Here is a 20192-nt window from a genome sequence, read left to right as displayed (position 1 = left end):
ATTCTACCTACTTGAAAGTCATTTGTAGAGGCAAGCACTCCTAATCTTTGTAAAGCATCAAATGCGCTTGAAATTACCAGAATTGAATGTAACCTCTGATTTTTCACTAGGCCAGTGACCATTCTGCAGAAGGTATAATCCCCTGTAACAGTGGTGGCCAATGATAAACTTAAACCTATTCTGAATTTAAATTGTGTGAAAACGAAACCTGAGCATTGTCTCTGCTAAGAAGCTGCACTGGTTCATTTTTATGGTGATGCGATCGGTGCACAAGGACTTTTCCTAGATTCCCACCCAGCTGGGAACCGACGTGTAGCTCATCATTACAGCCACGCTGGTAGGAATTACGTTGGAGCAGAGCATGCCCGTGTGCGACTCTAGATGCGTATGGAGGAGGTTTTAGAAACTAAACTGCGTGGAAGAGATGGTAAGGTGTCACAGTGCTGGGACATAAAGCAGCAAGTGGGATGAAACAGAATACAGAAAGGTCTCAGTGAGGATTGTCTTTGCTCCCCTTTCTCCAAGCTTTTGTTTTGCCTTCCTTATGCTTTTCTGTGTGACAGTACAGAATTGTTTTACTTAAACGCAGACTTCCATGTCCATTTTTTCATTCTGCCTGTCTAGTTCTGCAAAAGAGTGGCTCTTAGCAGAAATCTTCCCAGTAACCCATGGGGAGATGTGGCTTCATTGCTGAAGCATCGTGGCTCCCATGGGATGAGTGGAGGTTGGCAGTCTGTGGGAAGTGTACGTGAATTTATTTTACCATCTAGTCAGAGGTGCTAAATGCGTGAAGAGAAAAGTGAGGCGCAGAGCCTTGAGTGCCTCAGAGAGGAGCTGAGAAATCTCTGTGGTTCATACTAAAAGTTTGCTGGCTTCTGCTTTGAGGCAGCAAGAAGACCAGCAAGGAGGTACATATCTGGGAAACTCGGTCGTGTATCATTAGGTGCGGTGGAGTCATAAGTAACGGAAGGATGACCTGGTTGGATAAACAGAAGTTCACAGCAGCGTGGGAAGTTGTTGTTTTCTTTGTCTCAAAGTACAGAAAAATTTCTCAGCCTTGAAAGGATGATGAGCTACTTGTGTTCCTTGAAATAATGATAGTGTTCATAAGAAGAGACATTGGAGGGATTAGAGCTGGAATGGAATCAATAATGGTTTAATGTTAAACATAAGCAAATAAATAAACTAGTAACAGTTTACTATTGAGCATGCAATTATAGGAGGCAACAAACTAAGAAAAGGAGTTTAAAAACATGTGATGAAAAAGACAAGTTTTATTATTGGCATCGTGGAAGTGAGGCCTGTTCTTACATAAAGAGCATTAAATAAAGTAAATAAAGTCTAGCACTTCTGTGGGCATACTTGTAACTAATATTTGATTTACAAGAAACAGTTCTCAGATTCAAACTTCACAGGTAATTGCAGATAGTACTTTGGAAGTATTTCTCTGAAGAATACATAGTACCATAAATTGGCCATAAATTACCTGGTTTTACAGCTGGGATCCTTCTGATACCAGATGAATTGGTTGAAACTGTAAAAGAGAACAAAAATGGAAAGTGCTAACTCTGTTCATGATGTTTCTGGGATATTAAAGTCACACATGCCTGGAGCTCTGGGGCCCTGGGGAGGAAAGGCTGCAGAGCGCTTCCTGTGGTCCTCAGGCTGCCTCATGCTCATGTCAGAGGGGTTGCACTGGGGAAGAGGCTCCTGCGGTGGTTGGGTGCCAGAGCAGAAGGTGAAGATCTTGTTCTTTCTTCAAATAGAACACAAGGCGAGCTGGCCTGTTGCTATTTCAGCATCCTTCCACCATCTGGTGGGTTGACGATTGTAAACAAATGGCATGGTAAAGCTCTTCTAACAAAACTGTCTTATGTAGAGCAAATGGGCGAATGTGGGGAAAAAAGCCAAAACAAACAACCTTTAATTCGGGAAGGGATGGTTGGAATCTGAGTATCAAGCATGGGCAGGGTTAAAGCACAGTGATTTTATAGCTGTGGAACTTTATCTGCGATCTACTCTTTTGAGAAATTGAATCAAGGATAAGATTATTGAACTATTCCTTATATCTGCTTCTACTATTGTGATAGTAGAGGGATTTTTTTTGTCTGTGGCCTTGAACTATTAAATGTAAAAGTAAAATTAAATCCCAGTGTTTCTTTCTCTTGTTTTCCAAAGGATTCATCCCCCTGAACACTTCAAGAAAAAGTATGCTGTGGATGAAGTCCACTATGTGAATGAGGTGAGTTGTCTGTGTGCCTGAATATTTGTGAATACAGAATTAATACGTGGCAATGATTTTGCTCCACTGCTTACTGGATGTCTCCTGACTTGGCGAGAGTGTGGAGTTTTTTGTATTTTTTGTTTTAAATTACTGAGAAGTGTCCTTCGTTCTTAGAAAGCATTCATAAGTTTTAAAATTAAAAAAAGGAAAAGGAGCTGCCAATTTGGGCTGAACTCCATGGTCTTAATCCAAAGAGTATCTCACAAACATGTTGTGGGCTTAATGAAAACTGTCAGTCTGCATCTTTATTCAACAGAAACATGTTGCTAAATACAATTTTTTCAATGCCTTGGAGATTTGAAGGAGATTGCTGTCAGGAAGATTGCATGTCCTAGCTCTGAGTGAGAGCCTGAACTTAGTTTGTGCCTCCGAAGAGCTATGAGGAATGGCTGCCAACTTTGCTCTTAGTTTATGTTGAATCATTCTAATATTTGAATTAACAACTATATTCTTAATTTTAAATGCAAGGGGAGACTTCCTTAACCAGATTTCTCATTTCATTTTGGAGCAGATGTTTATATCCTTAAGTACCTGGCCAGGCATCTTTTTTTTTCTTTTGTGGTAGGAAGGCTCAGCAGGATGAGGGCAATATTCCTGCCAAGCTCTGTGTCTGATTTTCATGGAGAGCAGCTTAAAAAAGAAGAATCTGATATTTCTGTCCCTGTAGAACACTAACTATAATTCACAAGACACAAAATTTTGCTCTAATCAGCTGTGGGCATGCTTCATTTCGTCCGGCTATGAAGTGAAGTTTCAAGTTGAGATGGAGGAAGCTGTGCAGAAATTGCTTTGTTATGCGAGTTGGAATCGCGTGTAGTGTGGACGCTCCTCTGTCATACAAAATGGCAAGTGGAAAATGCATGTCTTATTTGAAAACAAACCAACCCACAACTCTGCAACATTTATTTTGGGTCACTTTAGTTGCTTTCCATCAACAAATGCTTAGACACCTCACTGATGAGAAAAAGAATTCATTAGGTGGACTGCTAAGTTAGTAGGTTTTTCCAGCTTGTAGGCCATTTTTCACCTGGGCTACGTGGATTGAAGTTAGAAGCAGCTGAAGCCTGCAGTCTAACTGCTTAGCTATCAAAGGTTCTGTCTATTGCTTTTGCCTGATTTTCCAAGGAAATGGTTTTCCACCATCAGGACACTGGGGGCATTTTCAGAGGATGATTTTATGTCAACAAATAACCCATCTGTGTAAGTATGTAATCCTCACATTTCATTTTAAAAAGAAATAAAATATGGAAATGTTTTTTTTATATCTCACTGCAATATGCTTTATTTTATTGCTGTGATTAGTATGCTGTTAAGCCGTTCTAAAGTTGCTGGAACTGTGCAGTATGGAATTATGTCATCTGTTCATTGCCTCAAGAGATGTGTAATTCAGTGCCCACCTTTCTGCAGCAGCTTTGAAAGCCTGGTTCTTTACAACCCCAAGGGTTTTATTCTCAGAGGATTAGAGCAGGAATCAATTTTTTTTTCATATTTTTTCTTTTTTTAACCTTACAGTTATACTTCTTCATTTTTTATTTCTATCTAAACATAGTTGCAACCAAAAGAGAAAGTGTTTAAAAATACTGATAATATTTTATGAACAAAAAAGCCAAGAACCATTAAGATCAAAGAACTTTAATTTATACTGAATATATATTGATTTTAAAAACAACAGAACAGCAAACACTGAAGATATCTGCACATCTATTTAATAAGACTGCTGTATAATATTTCATATTGTACCTTTTTGTGCATTTACATTTTCTTTCTCCAGAGAAGAGGCCAAGTTTGTTACCTAGTGAGTACTGCACATTCCTCATTAGTTCTCCGACACTGAAGGAGATAAAACTGTTAACAAAGTTGGTTAGTCTTGGAAACAAACTTGTAATACTTTCTTAGAAGAGACAGGTTTTTTGTGTTGCTGATGGTGTGGTAGGGAATACTGAAGGGGGAAGAATGCTAAATGAATGCAATTGAGTTATTTTGTGATTGGAATAATTTTTTTGATAGAGTAATGGTGTGGTGTTTTTGAACTGTTTTGCTGTTCTTGTTCGGATTCTTGTTTTGGTGGCATAAAATGGAGCAGAGTTGAAAATTCAAAGCTGTTAATCTCATCTTGTGTAAGGGAAAGACATGTTTTAGTCTAAGTTTATAAATGCTTGAAAAATGCTGAGTGAACCTGTTAGAAGTATGTGTTGGTAGAAAATGACTCAGTAACAATAAGAGTAAATACTCACTTCAGTGCATTTTGACATGATAATATTAATGTTTATTAATGCTTGTGTTTTATATGCAGTAGTGCATTGAGGATACAGAGTACCCGGTTATTCCATATTTCTGTGTCTAATTACACCTTTTCTACTCATACTTCCTCTGTCTTCCAAATAATGACTTAACCTTAAGATACAGTTACTACTTATGTATTTGAAGGGCACCAGGGGCATAAGCTCATCCACTGACTCTTATTGCAAGTGTCATGTATTGGTACAATATATGAAAAGTATCAGAAGAGCAATTTTGTGTTTCCAACTCCTCCAGTCTATACACAGCAAAGTTTGATGAAATAGTTATCAGTGTGATTATGAGGAAGAAAAACAAAAGATGACAGCAATCTCAAACTTCTTTTTAGATATCCAGTGTCTTGGCTTCGAAGAAGCCTTCTGTGCTGCTTACTTTGGTGAGTAATACTATTCTGAAGAGTTACCAGTTACCTTCAATAAGGGGATCACATTGTTAAGTATTTCTTTACTCTGTCATTCCCTTTATATCTTTTCCTCCTCATCCTTGTGAAATTTGAGGCCATCTGTCTATTTTAAACTATTCTTTTGGATCTACCATGACATTATGTTTTCTGACTTGTGGCCTCCCAGCCTATACTGTGGAAAGCTTTGCCTGTGTTCTGGTAAAACATGACAAGCTTGCCCAATGTTGGCATTGCTGTCTTCCAGCCTATGCAGAATGACTCTGAACTTTATGCTCTTCTGTTCTTCTAATGCTGCTCTGGCCATGTTGGGCTTTTCTCTGGGAATTCTGTAAAGATTTGGGGGATTCTTCATGGGATGGGTTGGTAAAAACAAATTCTGCAAGAAGGATATGATTGAATGCCTGCCAACTGGTGCTTGCTCTGGAAGTAGGATGAACAAGTGGTGATAAGGCCTGCAAGCTGCTTCTTCCCTGTCACCTTTTTCCCAGCTTCTTTCCCTGATAGTTATTTTGTAGATCTCTCACTGTTAACAGTATCTGATTTGTTGTCTCCAGTCCATGTAAGAAATGATTTGCTGACGTTGAGCTTTTCCTTATGATGAATGCAGTGGCAGCTCCTGGATTTCTTGTTTTCCCATGATAGTTGCCAGATAAGTCTTACACAATATTCTTCCTTACATGGTCACATAGCATGAGCTCTCATCTCTTTAACCATTTTATTTTGGTCCTAAATACAATCTTCAGTCTTTCTTTCATTGGTAATACATATATTAAAAAGATGAAACAATCAATAGCTTTCTTTCATGTTGTTTCAGCGAAATGACTGAAAAAAGGCATATTTGTCCATCTTGGACTCCTTATGTGCATTTCCGCACAACAAGTTGTTAATTAGTTGTCTCTCTGTGAGTAGCCCATTGTAACTGGGAATTTTCACAAAATTTTTGGCTGAGAGAATGGAACCGTGATGGTTTCACATTCTTCCCACTGCTATGATGAAATTTATAGAGAAGGAAGGAGCACTTTTCTTAATGTTGGCTGAAGGGAGACTTGGTCTTCTCCTCCTGTGGTTTCATTCTAAATACAGAACTGTAATGCTACTCCACAGGGTTTCCCATATGCGTGTCAGAAGTGTCCATCTGCTGTGTAGCAGCCAAAATCCTCACTCTTATGCTACTTGCTTGAATGGAAAACGATGGGGGGAGCAGCATGCAGATTTAAATAGTAAGCATTGCCAAGGCAGTGCAGAATCATTTCTTTTTAAATTAAACTACTTTAGAAGAAACTTTGGTCGGTTGATATTCTCTTGCCCTTCGTTATTATCTAGGTCTCTCGGCTCCTTTCAAAACTAAGGGGAACTGGAAATCCAAGCCTACCATTTCCCTAAGCAGCATATCCTAGCCCAAGGTATATGCTGGTCTCCTTTGAAATGAATAATTTGCTGTATTGGCCAACACTTAAACAAATTGGCTGTCTTTGGTTTTTTCTTTTTTTTTCTTTTTTGCAATAGTGATTCAAATAAACATACAAGTTTTCCTAGAGATTTACTGCTGTTAGGCTCTCTGCATGATTTAAATTTTAAATATTTGTATTTGGCTCAGAATCATGGTTGTTTTAATTTTTTTCCCTTCCAGCGTGGGGTTAACACTGATAGTGGAAGTATCTCCAAAGAAGCTTCGTTTGAGGGAATTAGCCAGTAAGTGACATTTTTTTATATATTGTTTCATGGTTATGTTGAATTCATCTTATATTTCACATTACGTTTTTCCTAATGACAGAATGTTGAATGGAAAATCAAAGTTTTGACATGCTTCTGATGATTTGAAATATAGTTGAGGGGAGGAGAGAGAAATTGGAGATCTCTTTTGCAGCTGAGGTGATCCAATGCTTTTCTTCCTTGTTGTTTGGTCCAAATAACTACAACCAAACAGACCCATTCTCTGACTTCCGTTCCCACTTCTAGAGATGGAATGCTCGATTTTCAGATTTCAGAAAAAGGGATTTTCATGAGAAACCTCTTTCTTTTAGTGACTTCCTTAAGGTAGATATTAGGAATTCTGGTATCTACATTTTTCTGAAAAGTTATAACAAGTGCAAAATAAAAGATCACCTTTCTGCCTTGACATGTCCTTTTAGTGTCCCTTGATATTGTATTTTTATGAAGTTTGGCTACCAGTGGAGCTCATGTCCTCCTACCTGAAGTATTTTGAAAAGGCTGTTAATGAAAAGCATCGCAGACTGCTCTGGGAAGCGAGGATGATGGCCTCGATTTTGAAGGAAATGTAACTGTTTTTTTGTTTTAATGTCCTAAAATGAAATCATTTCCCATTTTATCTCAAGCATATGGCAAAAAGAAACAAACTTCTCGTTAAAAAACCTGCTAAAAGGAGCACACTTGTGCTGAGTTGTTGAGTTGGTGGCCTTTCTTGTAATCCTTGACTCACGGTCACCCTGTTTGTATTTGTCTCCATCCACCTCTGTCCACAACATATTAATTCTGCACTGATAATTGCAGTGCACGGAATGTATTACAGTTCTGAGCAGTCATTTGTGTAGTCAGATAGCAAGTGTTCTCCTTGAATGGTGTTTTCTCTGTGTTGTATGAACTGAAATCTGATCCCGTAATTACTTTGTTTTCCCCTCCACAACCTCAATGGAAGCTTAATGATCATGAGGATTACTGGGGACCACGGTGGCAGACATTTAAATATATTTTGCAGCCCAATCAGTAAAATCTGATCTATTTCAAAACATAATCAAGGCCTTTCTTTTCTGTGCCCTTTCTTTTCTGTTGCTTTGATCAAGTGGATACTCATTTATCTTATGCTCTCCATGTGCGGATGGACTCCAAAACTGATGTGGAGAGATGCATTCAGTTTTATCTGAGGAACCACCATGTGAAATAGAAACACTTGATAACCCCAGAAGTAATTATTTATGGGAATGATGTTCAGAGGTCTGCAGAAATTCCTTTTTCCTCCTGAATTTCACTGAAACACTAGAGCTTTGTTATTAACATGTTGTATTACTAGTCAGCATTAGGGTAGGAAGCCATTCCATTTGATGCTTGACTTGAGATATTGATATAGTGTGTCCCAAACCGCTTGAAGTGATTAATGATATTTTCTCACTGGTTCCCAGTTTGTGGTAAACCCACTCTTGATTTGCTCCAAGTGGAGTACTGCTGTGCTCTCCAGGGAGCTTTCTAGCAGTTCAGCAGTGAATTCCTTAGAGTCCAGGGGTATGCTCACCCTCTCCACCCCCGGGCACCGGATCGTTCCTTTTGCTGCCTTTGACAGATCTGGTTAGTGTCTTCCCCTCTCCTACCATACACCCAGTGTGAAAGAGCACTTGTTGATTTTGTTGTTGAATATGCTGGAGATCCAGTCCATCTCACCTCTTTTGGCATATGCCGTGCCCTCGGACCACTTGTCACTCCAGCCTTCTCCTCATCTCCCCAGCTCATAATTCTGTCTTCTTGGGGGCTGTCAGCTCTGTCATTACAATGGACCGTGGGCGCACAGCGGGCAGTGCTGAGATGGAGCCCAGCACTGGGGCAGGGAGGAGGGGTGAGCTGCTGTGTGAAGTCTGATCTGGGTAGAGCTTTGTAACTGTATATAAACCAACCAGTTTTTGTTTGTTTTTGACACAGACTCTAACTTCAGCATTTGTGCTTTTCACTTTCTTCCCCTCTCTTGTGTCGAGTGTTTCCTTTATTGAAACTTGTGTATTTCTAATATATTGATTCCTTCCAAGTTGAGCTTGTACCAAACAAGGTGTTCTTCGAAGTCGTGCTACTTTGTGTCTGGCAGTGGCTGCACCTTGCCCTCTCCCTTGCTTGGCCAGCCTCAGACTCTGCCATTGTTGTGTTTCATTCCTGTGCTCGTTTACATTTTCTGGGTACCTCCTCGAGATGTATTTGCTGATGTCACAGTTGTTTCCATTAGTTTGCATATAGCTCTCTTCTGGATAGCAAAGTATGTCATACATTTAAGAGTTCTTTAAATGTATTTATATTTTTTTTTAAATAAAAAGCAGGCACGTTGCTTACTTCAGATGGTGAAGACCAACTGAATGCTGGGCCAAGGCCAGTTTGTTTTTGCGTGTCGAAGTCAACTGTTGTAAGAAAGATTCTCCATATTTAAGACAATTCTAACATGTAAGAATGTTTTAGATTTGTCACCATATGCACATTGTGTAAACTGACAAAAAAAGTCTCATTATACAGGAACTGTGGATTTCTAGTCTTCTTTTTTAAAACTAATGAAATTGTCTTGCGTGTTGTTAAAGGACAACTGAGTACGAAATCAATTTGAACGCACCATTCACTGTAATATTTCTTAGTTCTGTGTAGATTAAATGGGAGCATTAACACATATTAAATTGCAACAATAGCAAAATGTCAATTTGTTTTCTTCCTCGAGACCACATATCTCATCATCAAGTATTGTCAATTTGCAAATTGCAATAAAATGTAGAATTGGATTGCTCTACGTGATCCTCTTAGCATTAGGGCAGTCCACGGTTTTTAAGAGTAAGTTGATTATTGTCTAGCAGGATCTAAACTTGCTTAAAAGATAAGGTAGGATTATTTTGTGTAGAAATTTCTGCAGAAACTACATGAATTAATCAGTATTTCTGTGCTCTGATTAGTGGTGACATGCTCTTCTCCTTGAGCACACTGTTTAGCCAGTGACTTTTAGAAGGTGGCTTGTTTAGCTGCCTTGTTCCTAATTAAAACAAAATATAATTTGAGTCACTAGCTTTAGATGTGCACCAATCATAGCTATGTGTTCTTGAGGCCATTCACACAGCACCCACAGGTATCACAAGCTAAGCAGAATTGAGACAGTTCAGTCCTTAATCATTGGCTTCTTTGAAAAAGCTGTGTACAGTAGATCAGATTCTCTTCCAAATCGGAATTGATGCTGTGTTCCTGAGCCCTGAGATCTTGTTTCATTCTTAATGTTATATCAGAGTCTGCCCCTCAGGTGAGAGAGAGAACTGCAGTTCTGCTCATGACCTCCTGCCTCTTCTCCATGACCCCAGGCCTCCTTTGTTTTAATCCTACAGCCTTTTGTTGTGTTTTATTAGTTTTCCAAACTGACAGCAGCTAGCTGCTGTGTGGTAGGTGGTCGCAGCCAGTGTGTAGCACTTGGGTTTTTGGCAGCACAAAGGCAGTTCAGGAGGAGCTGTTAGGGTTGGAAGAGGCACAAGCTGGGGAAAGAGCTAGTACATCTTCTATGAAAACTTTTCTGAAAACATTATTTGACCTATGCAAACGTACAGTTGTTCTCCAACCCTTCTTATTCATTTTTTTTTAATAGATAGACACAGTCTGCTTATTGTGTGCTTTGTAGTTTTACCATTTGACTCATATGATTCGCTTTTGGCTTCGTCTGTTTGTGCTTGTGATTTAAGTGTGTGCATCAGATTCTTGAGAGAAGGGATGTGAATTTTCAGATTGTCAGTCTTCATCTGTATCAGCCCCTCCCTGCCCTTAATTTTCTTTTATTACTTCATAATGACCATAGTTTAGGTACCTTATTTACAGAGCGAGTGTTGGAGCACTGCTGTAGTTTCTCCGTACACTTTCATGCATTGATCTATTTTCTTTCGACATGCCATGACTATTATTGCAAGTCCTTTGTGTGTTGTTGCAGTTGCAGCTTAATTCTTCTGTGTCTAGGCTCTGTGGTGCTGCTCGCTGGTACGCTTTCCAGCCAAGTAGTAGGGAGCTCAGCTTCTGTGTTTTTTTTAGGATTTTTTCTAAATTAATGTATGCTGCATCATTCAAATGTTTTCTTGTGTATAAATTTGTGTTTAACTGGCTCTTCCATTCCAGAATTATTTCTACATTGGACTAGCTAGATAGCAGCTGTTGGATGGTAATGATTAAATACAAAATGTGGCTTTTTGTGATATTACAGACTTTCTTGTTTCCAGGTGACAAACTTTACTGTGTAATGATGCAGTATTCTGGGGCTTCTGGCTTTTGTATTGTGTTGGTTTTCCAGTGGTTTCTAACTGATACATGTAATATTGAATACCATACCGTCTGGCCTTGTTGAATGTTCTGATATGTTGTTGTTTTCTATCTTGGAGTAGGAACACAAAGCTATTAACCTTCACCCTGTTAGGATTTTATAGGTTTATGACTGTATGTTCTTGAAAAAGAGACGTTTTTCCTCCTGCTATCTAAGGATGCAGGAAGACACTGGTACAATTAGAAGTGGCTTCTAAATATTTTTTTTGAATTGGATTTGTCCTTTAGTTAGTCCCTTCTGAGGAATTACAAATGGCCATTAACCTGAAGTAGATTTATTTTTTCCTCCCAAAACTGTGAGAAAATTAATTGTTGCCTTCCAACATTCTTCTGAAGGTCTATTGGGAGCCTTGGAGCATTTTAATTCTCTTAAATTCCCTAACTGAAGAGCCAATGGTCCTGAGCCAGACAAAAGTATCTTTGATGCAGAACACTCCTTAGGCATTTAAATTGTAAGCGAAAAAACCTTTGAATGATGCTTGAAAATCCATTTATGTTCCTCTTAATTACTCAGATTCTTATTCCATTGGCCACTGTAATGTTATTGTTTAGAGAGCCTCAGATCAGTTCCACAGAGACGTGAATTGTTAATGCAGAAAATGAATGGAAAAAAGTTGTTGAGGCTGAGGTGAGATGGAAGCTTTGCCTTGTCAGTAGAAAACAACAGGTGAGGAGAGGTTATCTTTTTTTTCAGTCTTCCTCTAAGCGATCTTGTTTATCACATGCACACAAAAACTGGCATGTGTTCAATAATGAAATTAGCAATTTAATGTACTTTAATTCACTGAAGAGTGTTTGGGGAACAGAGTTCAAATTGGAGAACCATTTTGTTTGGAAGGGATCTCTGAAGTTTGATCTGGCCCCACCCACACTCATAGCCGTGAATCGGTAATTTCAAATTTCAGCTTTGTTAGAAGTAAGTTTTCTGTGTCCTGAACGTGCCGTTACTCTGCTTTCTGCACGTTCTTAGAAGCCCGTACCTGGTGTAATCTCGTGTATTTCAACATGAACTACTTGCCCAGTGAAGATGAGCGTGTGCTTTCTCTTCTCTGTGACCTGCTCTGATCCACACTAACTTCAAATCTAATATTTGAGAGAACTCTTTATGGCTTTCCAATATTGAAAGGGAGATTGTAAACAGGAGGGAAATGAACTTCTAACACATGTGATGTGTGTATAGGTAGTGATAGGACAAGAGGGAATGAATTTAAACTAATGGAGTGAAGATTAAGATGAGGCAAGTTTTTCACTGAGAGGATGCTGAGGCACTTGGTGCAGGTTGCCCAGGGAGGTGGTGGATGCCCTGTCTCTGGAGGTCAGGTCACTTCCAACCTGAGCCATTCTGTGATTTGCCTTTGCAAGTTTTTACAGCCTCAAGGAAGGCGCACGTTTTTAAAAACAAAAAAACAACACACTGCAGTCTCTGCTTTTGTGTGCCTGGCTGCTTGCTGATGTTTCTGTCTTTTGCTTTTTGCAGATTTAATGTGAACAACAAAATCCTTCATCCTGAAATTGCAGAATGGTGAGTAGCATAAAATCTTTCTATTTTAATAGATGAACTGTTCTGAACTATTCCTTCAGAGGCATTCTCTCAACATAACCTCCTAGTTAATGATATGCTTTAAGGTTAGGCTGATTTCACAACATGGGCTGGAAATAAGGGTTGAAAGTAAAAATATGATTAAGTAACAGCATTGAGAAGTTAAGAATTTATGTAACGTTTCTTAAGCGTCGAGTCTGGATAAAAATTGTAATAGGATGTATTTGGAACTAAGTCACATTTACGTAAATGTGAATTTGTATGAATAAGAGAAGAACTGAGGATAATTCATATTCTAGCAATGAAAAATCGAAGGTAAGTGAAAACTAAGTCCAAACATATAATATTTAATAAGGTGTTATTACTTCCCTAGGATTTATTTTAACTTCATTAATTTTGCTGAATTATTATTCATGTAACTGTACTTCTTAATTCTAGGAGAATTCTACTGCGGCCTGTCTTGAATAGTAAAAAATTAGTGTGTGTGACTTAGTGTATTAGGAGCTTGTAAAGCTACTGCATTTTACCAGTTTTCTTCTTTTGGCTGGATTTGCTGACTTTATCCTCAGAATCTCATCGTTAACTAGAATGTGCTAGCTTTGCATCTAGGAAATTAACTGAAGACACAACATAGAGAATTTCTGTAAATGAATTAGAATTTTATCCAAGCTTTTTGAGTGTATTTATCTAGAAATGAGGAAGCAAATCCTTGGTTAAGAGAGAGAAATTCAGAATCTTAACATACAAATAGGATGATGCACTCTGGCTACCACTGATGTACCATATTGCTTTGTAGCATAACCTGTTTTCTTTACAAAATGAGTGTCTAGTTAGGCAGGGTCCTGCCATTGCAGAACGTTTATAGGAAAGAAATGTTCCCATATGCTTGGAAACCCCGATATCATATTGTGTCGCTTACAAAAGTAATAGAAATGGTCTAAGTCATTTAGAATTTCTTTATAAAGTCTGGTTTACCGCAAAGATAAGGCTGGTGCTGTTAGCTGGCTGGTTTGATGTAGGATGTGAGCTTTGCTGGTCAGACACGGGGCACTTCTGGCCTTAGTGGCTTCGTGGTCGTGTGCATCGCAGCCTGAACGAGCTTCTCCAAGCGACCTGGCAAGCTGAGAGCTGGGGGAGGGAGCTACATCTTTGTGTGCCCTGTTGCTTGCTTACCTTCCTGTAGTCTTGTTAGCAGAGAAAGATAAGGAACAGGAAAGGGAACATGAAGAGGGCCATATTTCCAAGTTTTGATCTCAAAGTACGAGTGCACTGTAGGGAGAGAGAGAATTTTAGCTGCAAATGGTTTTGGATTAGAGCTACAAGCTTGTTCCCAAGTCAGCTTTCCTGGTAACATTCACCTTATCAAGGTGTCACGTGATGAGCTTCTCTTTTGTGTGGTTTGATGTAGGTGAGTGGCTTAATACTCCTACAGGAAGCTCGGGGATGGGCTCACATGAGGTCTGTGCCCCAAGGTTGTACTGAGATAGACTTAGCAATAAGGCAATGCAAAGGCAACACTCAGAGTTGTTTCTTTTGGTGAATGCTTCTGTCAGTGGTGAATGCTAGTCCAGAACTGATCGTGCCCCTTCTGTGATCTTAGGTGGGAAGCAATACTTGAAATACTTGGTACACACCCTCTCTGCTCCTGCCTTTGAAGAAAACAGAATTTTAAGTGAAGCCAAAGTTCGTACTTGCAGTCAAGAGTGTCTTAAAGTATTTCATCAAGTTTGGTGGCTTTTGTTTGAGGCTAAAAGTATGTTAAAGACCACTGTTGGATTTTAAGTATCTGGTGAAATTAGTATTTGAATGACAGACTACATGCATTAAACCCTCCTAAATTAGGAATTTCCGTGGAATCTCAGACTATTGCTCAAGAAGCTTTTGTTGGAAAGCAATAACGTTTCTAGAATTAAGAACATTTTCATTTCAGGAAGGTGGATTTTTGGGTGGTTATTTGATAGGTTCTCTAGGGTAGGAAATTCCTTCATTTGCATTGTATACTTACATTGATTTACATCATTTCAAATTCAGCAAGCTCTGGACTTCTGTCTTGCGTGATACTTGCCTGAAAAACTCTGTTCTGTTAAAAATTCCAGCAAGAGGTGAAATGGCTGAGCTTTCTGAACCAGCCAGGAAGAATTCAGGCTGCAAAAGGCATCTTTACTATTGCTTACTCTTGTAAAGGAAAAAAAAAGTGTTTCAGTGCTGACAAGGGGCAGAGTGTTTGTGGTTGGGGATCTGTTGCCTCCCTTTTTACCTCCATCCTTTTTCAAGATCACAGTGTTTCGTGACTTAGAATGAACCTTGTTTTCATTGAGTGGCTTGCCACACTTAGATTAACTAAGACCTGTGTTACATGCTGAATCTGAACATTTTTGCAATTGCATTAGCTGAAGCCTGGAAGTGATTTGTTCCTGCTAAAATATTAATGAATGTATTCAATGTGTAACTGGTCCAAGAGCTGTTCTTAGTATAACATTGAAGTTCATGTTACTAAACAAAGGTAGGGCTTCTTTCTAGTGATTCCTTGGAAGTGGGGGGAAAAAAATAATGAAAACTGTGGGTCACTTATCACCCACAGGGTTACCCTGCAGTACTGACAATAGTGCTGGGCTCTCAACACCTCAAACCCGATCTGGGAGACTCATCACTTTTTGTCATTGCAATAGAGGAGAAGGTGCTGCAATACCCTTCTGCTGCCCAAGTATGCTGCTGGGGGCTCCATCAGCAGTACCAGTGCAGTCAGCATAGGAGCCCAGTGAGTTTTCTTTGGGGATCTGCTTGATCTCCATCTCCCCTACTGTCATTTGGGTGGTGATTTCTGCTGCTCTTGGAATGAATAAGTGTTTTCTGTGAAATGTTTCAGTGCTTGACCTTGTACAAATGAAGGTGATGAATCCCATAAAAAGGCTAAGGCTAAATATGAATTTGTGTATGCAGAAGGGTAGCAGAGAAGTTATGATCTAAAATAAATACCTTGACCCTGAAGCCTTATGATCTAGTCAAGTAAAACAGATACTGTTTGCACTTGCAGTTGAGCAGTTACTAACTTGTATTCCTACCAGATCCCAATAAAGAGATGAGACATTTGAATTATGAAACAGCCTATTTTTCAGGCACTTGCAGAGCAGGGATATGTACCTTATATTGAAAGTAATATAACGGCACATCAAACAAGTATTAAATTACGCTGCTAGCGCATGCAGTCTTCTGAAGAACAGGATTTAAAACAAAATAATCTTTAAGCCTTTGCAACCTCATTCTAACATGAGTATATTTGAGCTACTGTTGTTTGTCTTAGCTAAAAAGCAAAAGCAGAAGTTTGTTTCCTCGTCCATGGTGAGGAGCTTACACTACTCCAGTGTAATTTTGTCACCTTGGTGTGCATTTTAAAACCTAGTATTTCTCATTCTCAGTGTGCATCGCGATTATTGTCATATTCCAGTTTACTAAGAATGTCTAATCCATTCATCTTTGCTATTTTTCTGCTTGTTAGAGCATTTTGATATCAACATTTTAAAAGAACGTATCTTTACTCTTGCCAGAAAAAATCTGTTTGAGTGGGAGTGGCTGTGCCACACAGCAGTACAGTCACTGTCCGTGGGAAACGCTGTTATCACACGTCAGAGGCACTGATGGCTGAGTAACCCTCCTCTGGACTCATTAAAACAAAGTACAGGAGCAGAAGCGTAGTAAATAGTTTTCTACAGCAGTATGAGTAGCAGCTGTAATAAAAAAAAAAAAAAAGGATGCCTCGGTGGCAGTTTCAGAATATAACAGTTATGGTACTCTATACCTGCAGCAAGCTCTGGAGTGGAATTGGAAAATACAATTTAAGTATTTTCGCTGGATTCAATAGATGTAGTTCTGTTCTTTGTAAACAGTAACTATGTAGTTCACGGCGGCCTTTGAGATGGACGTGAGAAATATTAAGAAATCAGTATGTGTCGCAGTAGAAAGAGTAGGTGGTGTTCAATAGAAAGTAGGAACTATCTCCATTCCCTGTTCATGTCACACAAAATAGCTGCTTTTATTTGAACTAGACGGTAGAAAGCAGTGCAAGTAGATAAGAGTTTAATGTCAAATTTTTTAGCTGAGTTCAGAACAGAGTATCAAGGCTCGTGAATAAGTGCAAGTTCAGCATTTCATAAGGCATGAAGAACAGAGTGTTATTTTTTTATTGTGTTTTCTGAATGCATGAAGGAAAGTGGACGCTGTGGCTGTAATTACTGCCTCTGTGGTTTCTGAACTTCACGGTTTGGATTTTAAATACTAAACAGATGCAGCATTTGTTCCATCCATTCCCCCCAACGTATTGCAGATAGGTGGGAGTTGGGATTGGGCTGAATTAGAAATCCTGGAGCTCTGGAAATTTCAATGTGTAAACTAGTTTCAAATTGTGTTTAAAAAGTAACTCAAGTACGCCTGTACAAATGTTCCACTTGTAGTGTTGAGCAATGACAAATACAGAAATCCATTGCTTTTGTTCCAAATGTGCTGTAGAGCGAGTTGAAAAAATGTTGATTTGGACCATTTGTTTATTCATCTCAAAATAATGCAGGCTGATGTTTGGAATGCCTGCGACTTTCCTTTGTAAGATTGTTTTGCTAATGGTGAATCAATGCCAACAAAACTTCACTGTCACGAATACTTTAGTAAAGCTCCATTCTTGAGGTATACTTGATCTTATTTTACCGTGGCCAATGAATATTGTTTTCAGGTTATTTTATTTTGTATTTTTAAGCTAGGAAGTTGCAACCTAACCAATATCTGTTGTACTTTTCTTTAAGTCGTGTGATTAAGACAGACATGGAATTGGAAGTTCTGCGCTACACCAATAAAATCTCCAGTGAAGCTCATAAAGAGGTAATGGATCCTTTACTGTTAATAATTTTTGCTCTTAGTGTAACAGTACTACTCAGAAAACGTTCCCGGCAACCCTCAATTGCTTAGTAATAAAATAATGGAAAGGCTGGATAGAAATAAGAGGGTAATATCCCTCCTATTACAGCCCAGTAATATACCTTGCATCGTCCTTGAACTCACTGGTGCATTTGCAATGTGTGAGAAATGAAGTGTGGTTTTGGATAAAAACTGGAGCCTCAGCAGAAGGTGACCTGCTTGCAGTCTATCTGTTCTGTTTGTGCAAATACCTGTACAGCAGTGGAGAAAGAGATCAAGATTTTTCATCTGTCCCGCATCTGTGTGTGCAGCTCTAGAAAGTTTTGCTCTGGCAGTTTACTCAGGTCAGATCCTTATAAAGTGTGGAAGTGTTTGTTGCATGCACAGTGGAGGACGCTGCAAGAGTTTCTTAGATTGCCTCTCCAAGATGAATGTGACCCTCTGGCTCAGTGCTTCTCCATGCCATTCTGCCAACAGAGCAGCATGCAAAGATAAAGCCAGGCTCTCAGCGGGGCTGCTTCGGTTGGACCTAGCGCTGCACTGGTAGCATCGTATTGCTGTACTGGTATTGGTGATATAGTTAACTTTGGTGTCAATCCTGTACTCTGTACAGTAACTCAGAGATGCCGTGAGTTCTGAACAATGACCAGAGGGAGTTTAGTGAAAAGCATCTGAAGAGGTTATTGGCTAAACTGTTGACTTTGCCCCTGTTCTACACATTTCTGAACTGTGAAGCATGAAAATATTGTAAAGTGAACGTTGTAAAGTGTCTACGAATAAAGGTATTTGCATTCATTCTCTTTGGTCATTCCTAATCCTTAAATAATCTCATCGTGTCTGAGGCAATTCCTTCCACAGAGCTGCTGTTTAGTAGAACTTCATAATACAGAAGCAGGCAAAAGAATAACACTAGTGCACATTCTCAACAAACCTGAGAACAAAATTCAGATGTGAGGTGTAACACAGTGTTAACTCTAGTAGTGTTCTGTTGATTCAGATTACAAAGTACAAACGGGAATCTTCCTTTTTCATATAGACAGTGTAACATATTCCAGTTCACAGTTTTGTTTTGCTGGTGTTTCATAAAGTAAAACAAAAGGACTTGCTGCCAAGTTCACCAGAGCTTTCAGAATTTAGCGCTGGTATTTTGATGAGCTGCACTTCATTAGGATATACTTCGGCAATTAAGCTTGCTTTATTGCTGGAAACTGCAGGCGTTTTAAAAGATTAAAACGTTTGATTTCTATTATCATTTTGAAGTACATATACTGATGTAAATTTAAATGAAGTACAGATTATATTTTTCTAATATAGGTTTCTCTGGAGATGCTCAGTTATAAGTCATAAATTTATAGATATGTGATTCCCTCCTGCTAAGAATGTCCCATGTTAATATGTATCTTACAGGTAATGAAGGCAGTAAAAGCTGGTATGAAAGAATACGAGCTGGAGAGGTAAGAGTTCTTTCAATAAATGTAATAAAAAAGGGAAGGTCTGTTTGTATTAGGAGTCAATGCAATAGCTGTGGCAAAGCACTAGCATTGATTCAGTAGAGCACTCTTTGCTGTTTGAAGACTGTTCTAAGCATTATTTTGGTTTTTTGAGGTAGTGGCACTTCATCAGTTTCAGATGTGTATCTGATGATGGTTGATTATATTTTCCTGATAGTTTTGTGTAGTATAATTTTTCTGGAGTTTTAGTAATTTATAGAAGCATTAGGAAATAGCTGTTGTTCTTGTTTGGAGGCATCCAATAAAGTGGTGTTTATGGGTAAACATTGCCCTTAAGCTTGTTATGCTTAGAAGACTACAGTAGGAGTGTTTAAGAGCCTTATAAAAGTCTGTGTTCAATTACATTTTGCCTGCAATTACAAGTCGATACTGCCTGTACAAGGAGCTCGTCTCACAAGTGTGGTGGGTATTACTACAGCTGTTAAGAAGTCAACAAGAACACTGCACATTTCTGTGTTGAAGAAAATACAAGCGTATATATGAGGAAAACATTGCTTCCTCTTTTAAATCAGTATTTACATTAGATCATGGTTTTGATCATGAAGTCCATTTATTTTTGTCTCACATTCAACATTCTCAATTTTCAAAGTATAGCATAATAAAGAAATCAAAACTAGCAGTCATATCTCAGTTACTGTTGTTTCTTGACAATCATTTTTCAAATGTTAGCAAGCAGACTAATTGGATGCCCTGTGAGGAGGGAGAAAAGTGACCCCAGTGTTTGTTATTGGATGTTAAAGTTGGCTCATAAAAGAAGTAATGCCTGTAGAACATCTGCAGTACAGAAAAAACAGCATTACATTTAAAGAATTTAGATTTCTACAGACTCCGTAGACTCATGCTCAGTAGATTGCTTCAAAGTGCGGTTACATTTACCACCAGGCAACAGGGAGAAAGTGTTGCATACGTTCTCCTATTTTCCCATTAACTTTACTAATGCTCTTTGTAGTTGTGTTCATTTTACTCGCTGTCCATGTTATATATGCTGATAGTGGCTCTGGAAGTCAATGGTAATAAGAAATTTGTATGGAGCAGGGTTTGCTCAGAAGTGCTTTTGAATGTCAGGAGCCTGACAGTTTTATGTGAATGTCATGCAACAAATGGATAAACTCTTCTGGGAGTCTGTGAGGTATATCGTGTCGTTCCAGGACATCCATTCTTCAGCCAGCTTCTGCTGTACTCCTGAACCTTTTGAAAAGATCGTTTGTGTCT

General features: G+C 38.9%; 1 protein-coding gene across 1 annotated transcript in view; it reads left to right on the top strand.

Moving 5' to 3' along the window:
* Positions 1 to 20192, top strand: part of PEPD (peptidase D) — a 122887-nt gene that overhangs the window by 16202 nt on the left and 86493 nt on the right. Inside the window, exons 4-9 of the mRNA XM_021408200.1 lie at positions 2179 to 2242; positions 4911 to 4958; positions 6616 to 6677; positions 12505 to 12549; positions 17358 to 17433; positions 18877 to 18923. Coding sequence (XP_021263875.1) covers positions 2179 to 2242; positions 4911 to 4958; positions 6616 to 6677; positions 12505 to 12549; positions 17358 to 17433; positions 18877 to 18923 — 342 coding nt within the window. The remainder of the gene's footprint in view (positions 1 to 2178; positions 2243 to 4910; positions 4959 to 6615; positions 6678 to 12504; positions 12550 to 17357; positions 17434 to 18876; positions 18924 to 20192) is intronic.

Source organism: Numida meleagris, chromosome 10 (assembly GCF_002078875.1).
Source record: "Numida meleagris isolate 19003 breed g44 Domestic line chromosome 10, NumMel1.0, whole genome shotgun sequence".
NCBI lineage: Eukaryota > Metazoa > Chordata > Aves > Galliformes > Numididae > Numida > Numida meleagris.
This window is presented reverse-complemented; position numbering and strand designations above follow the sequence as displayed.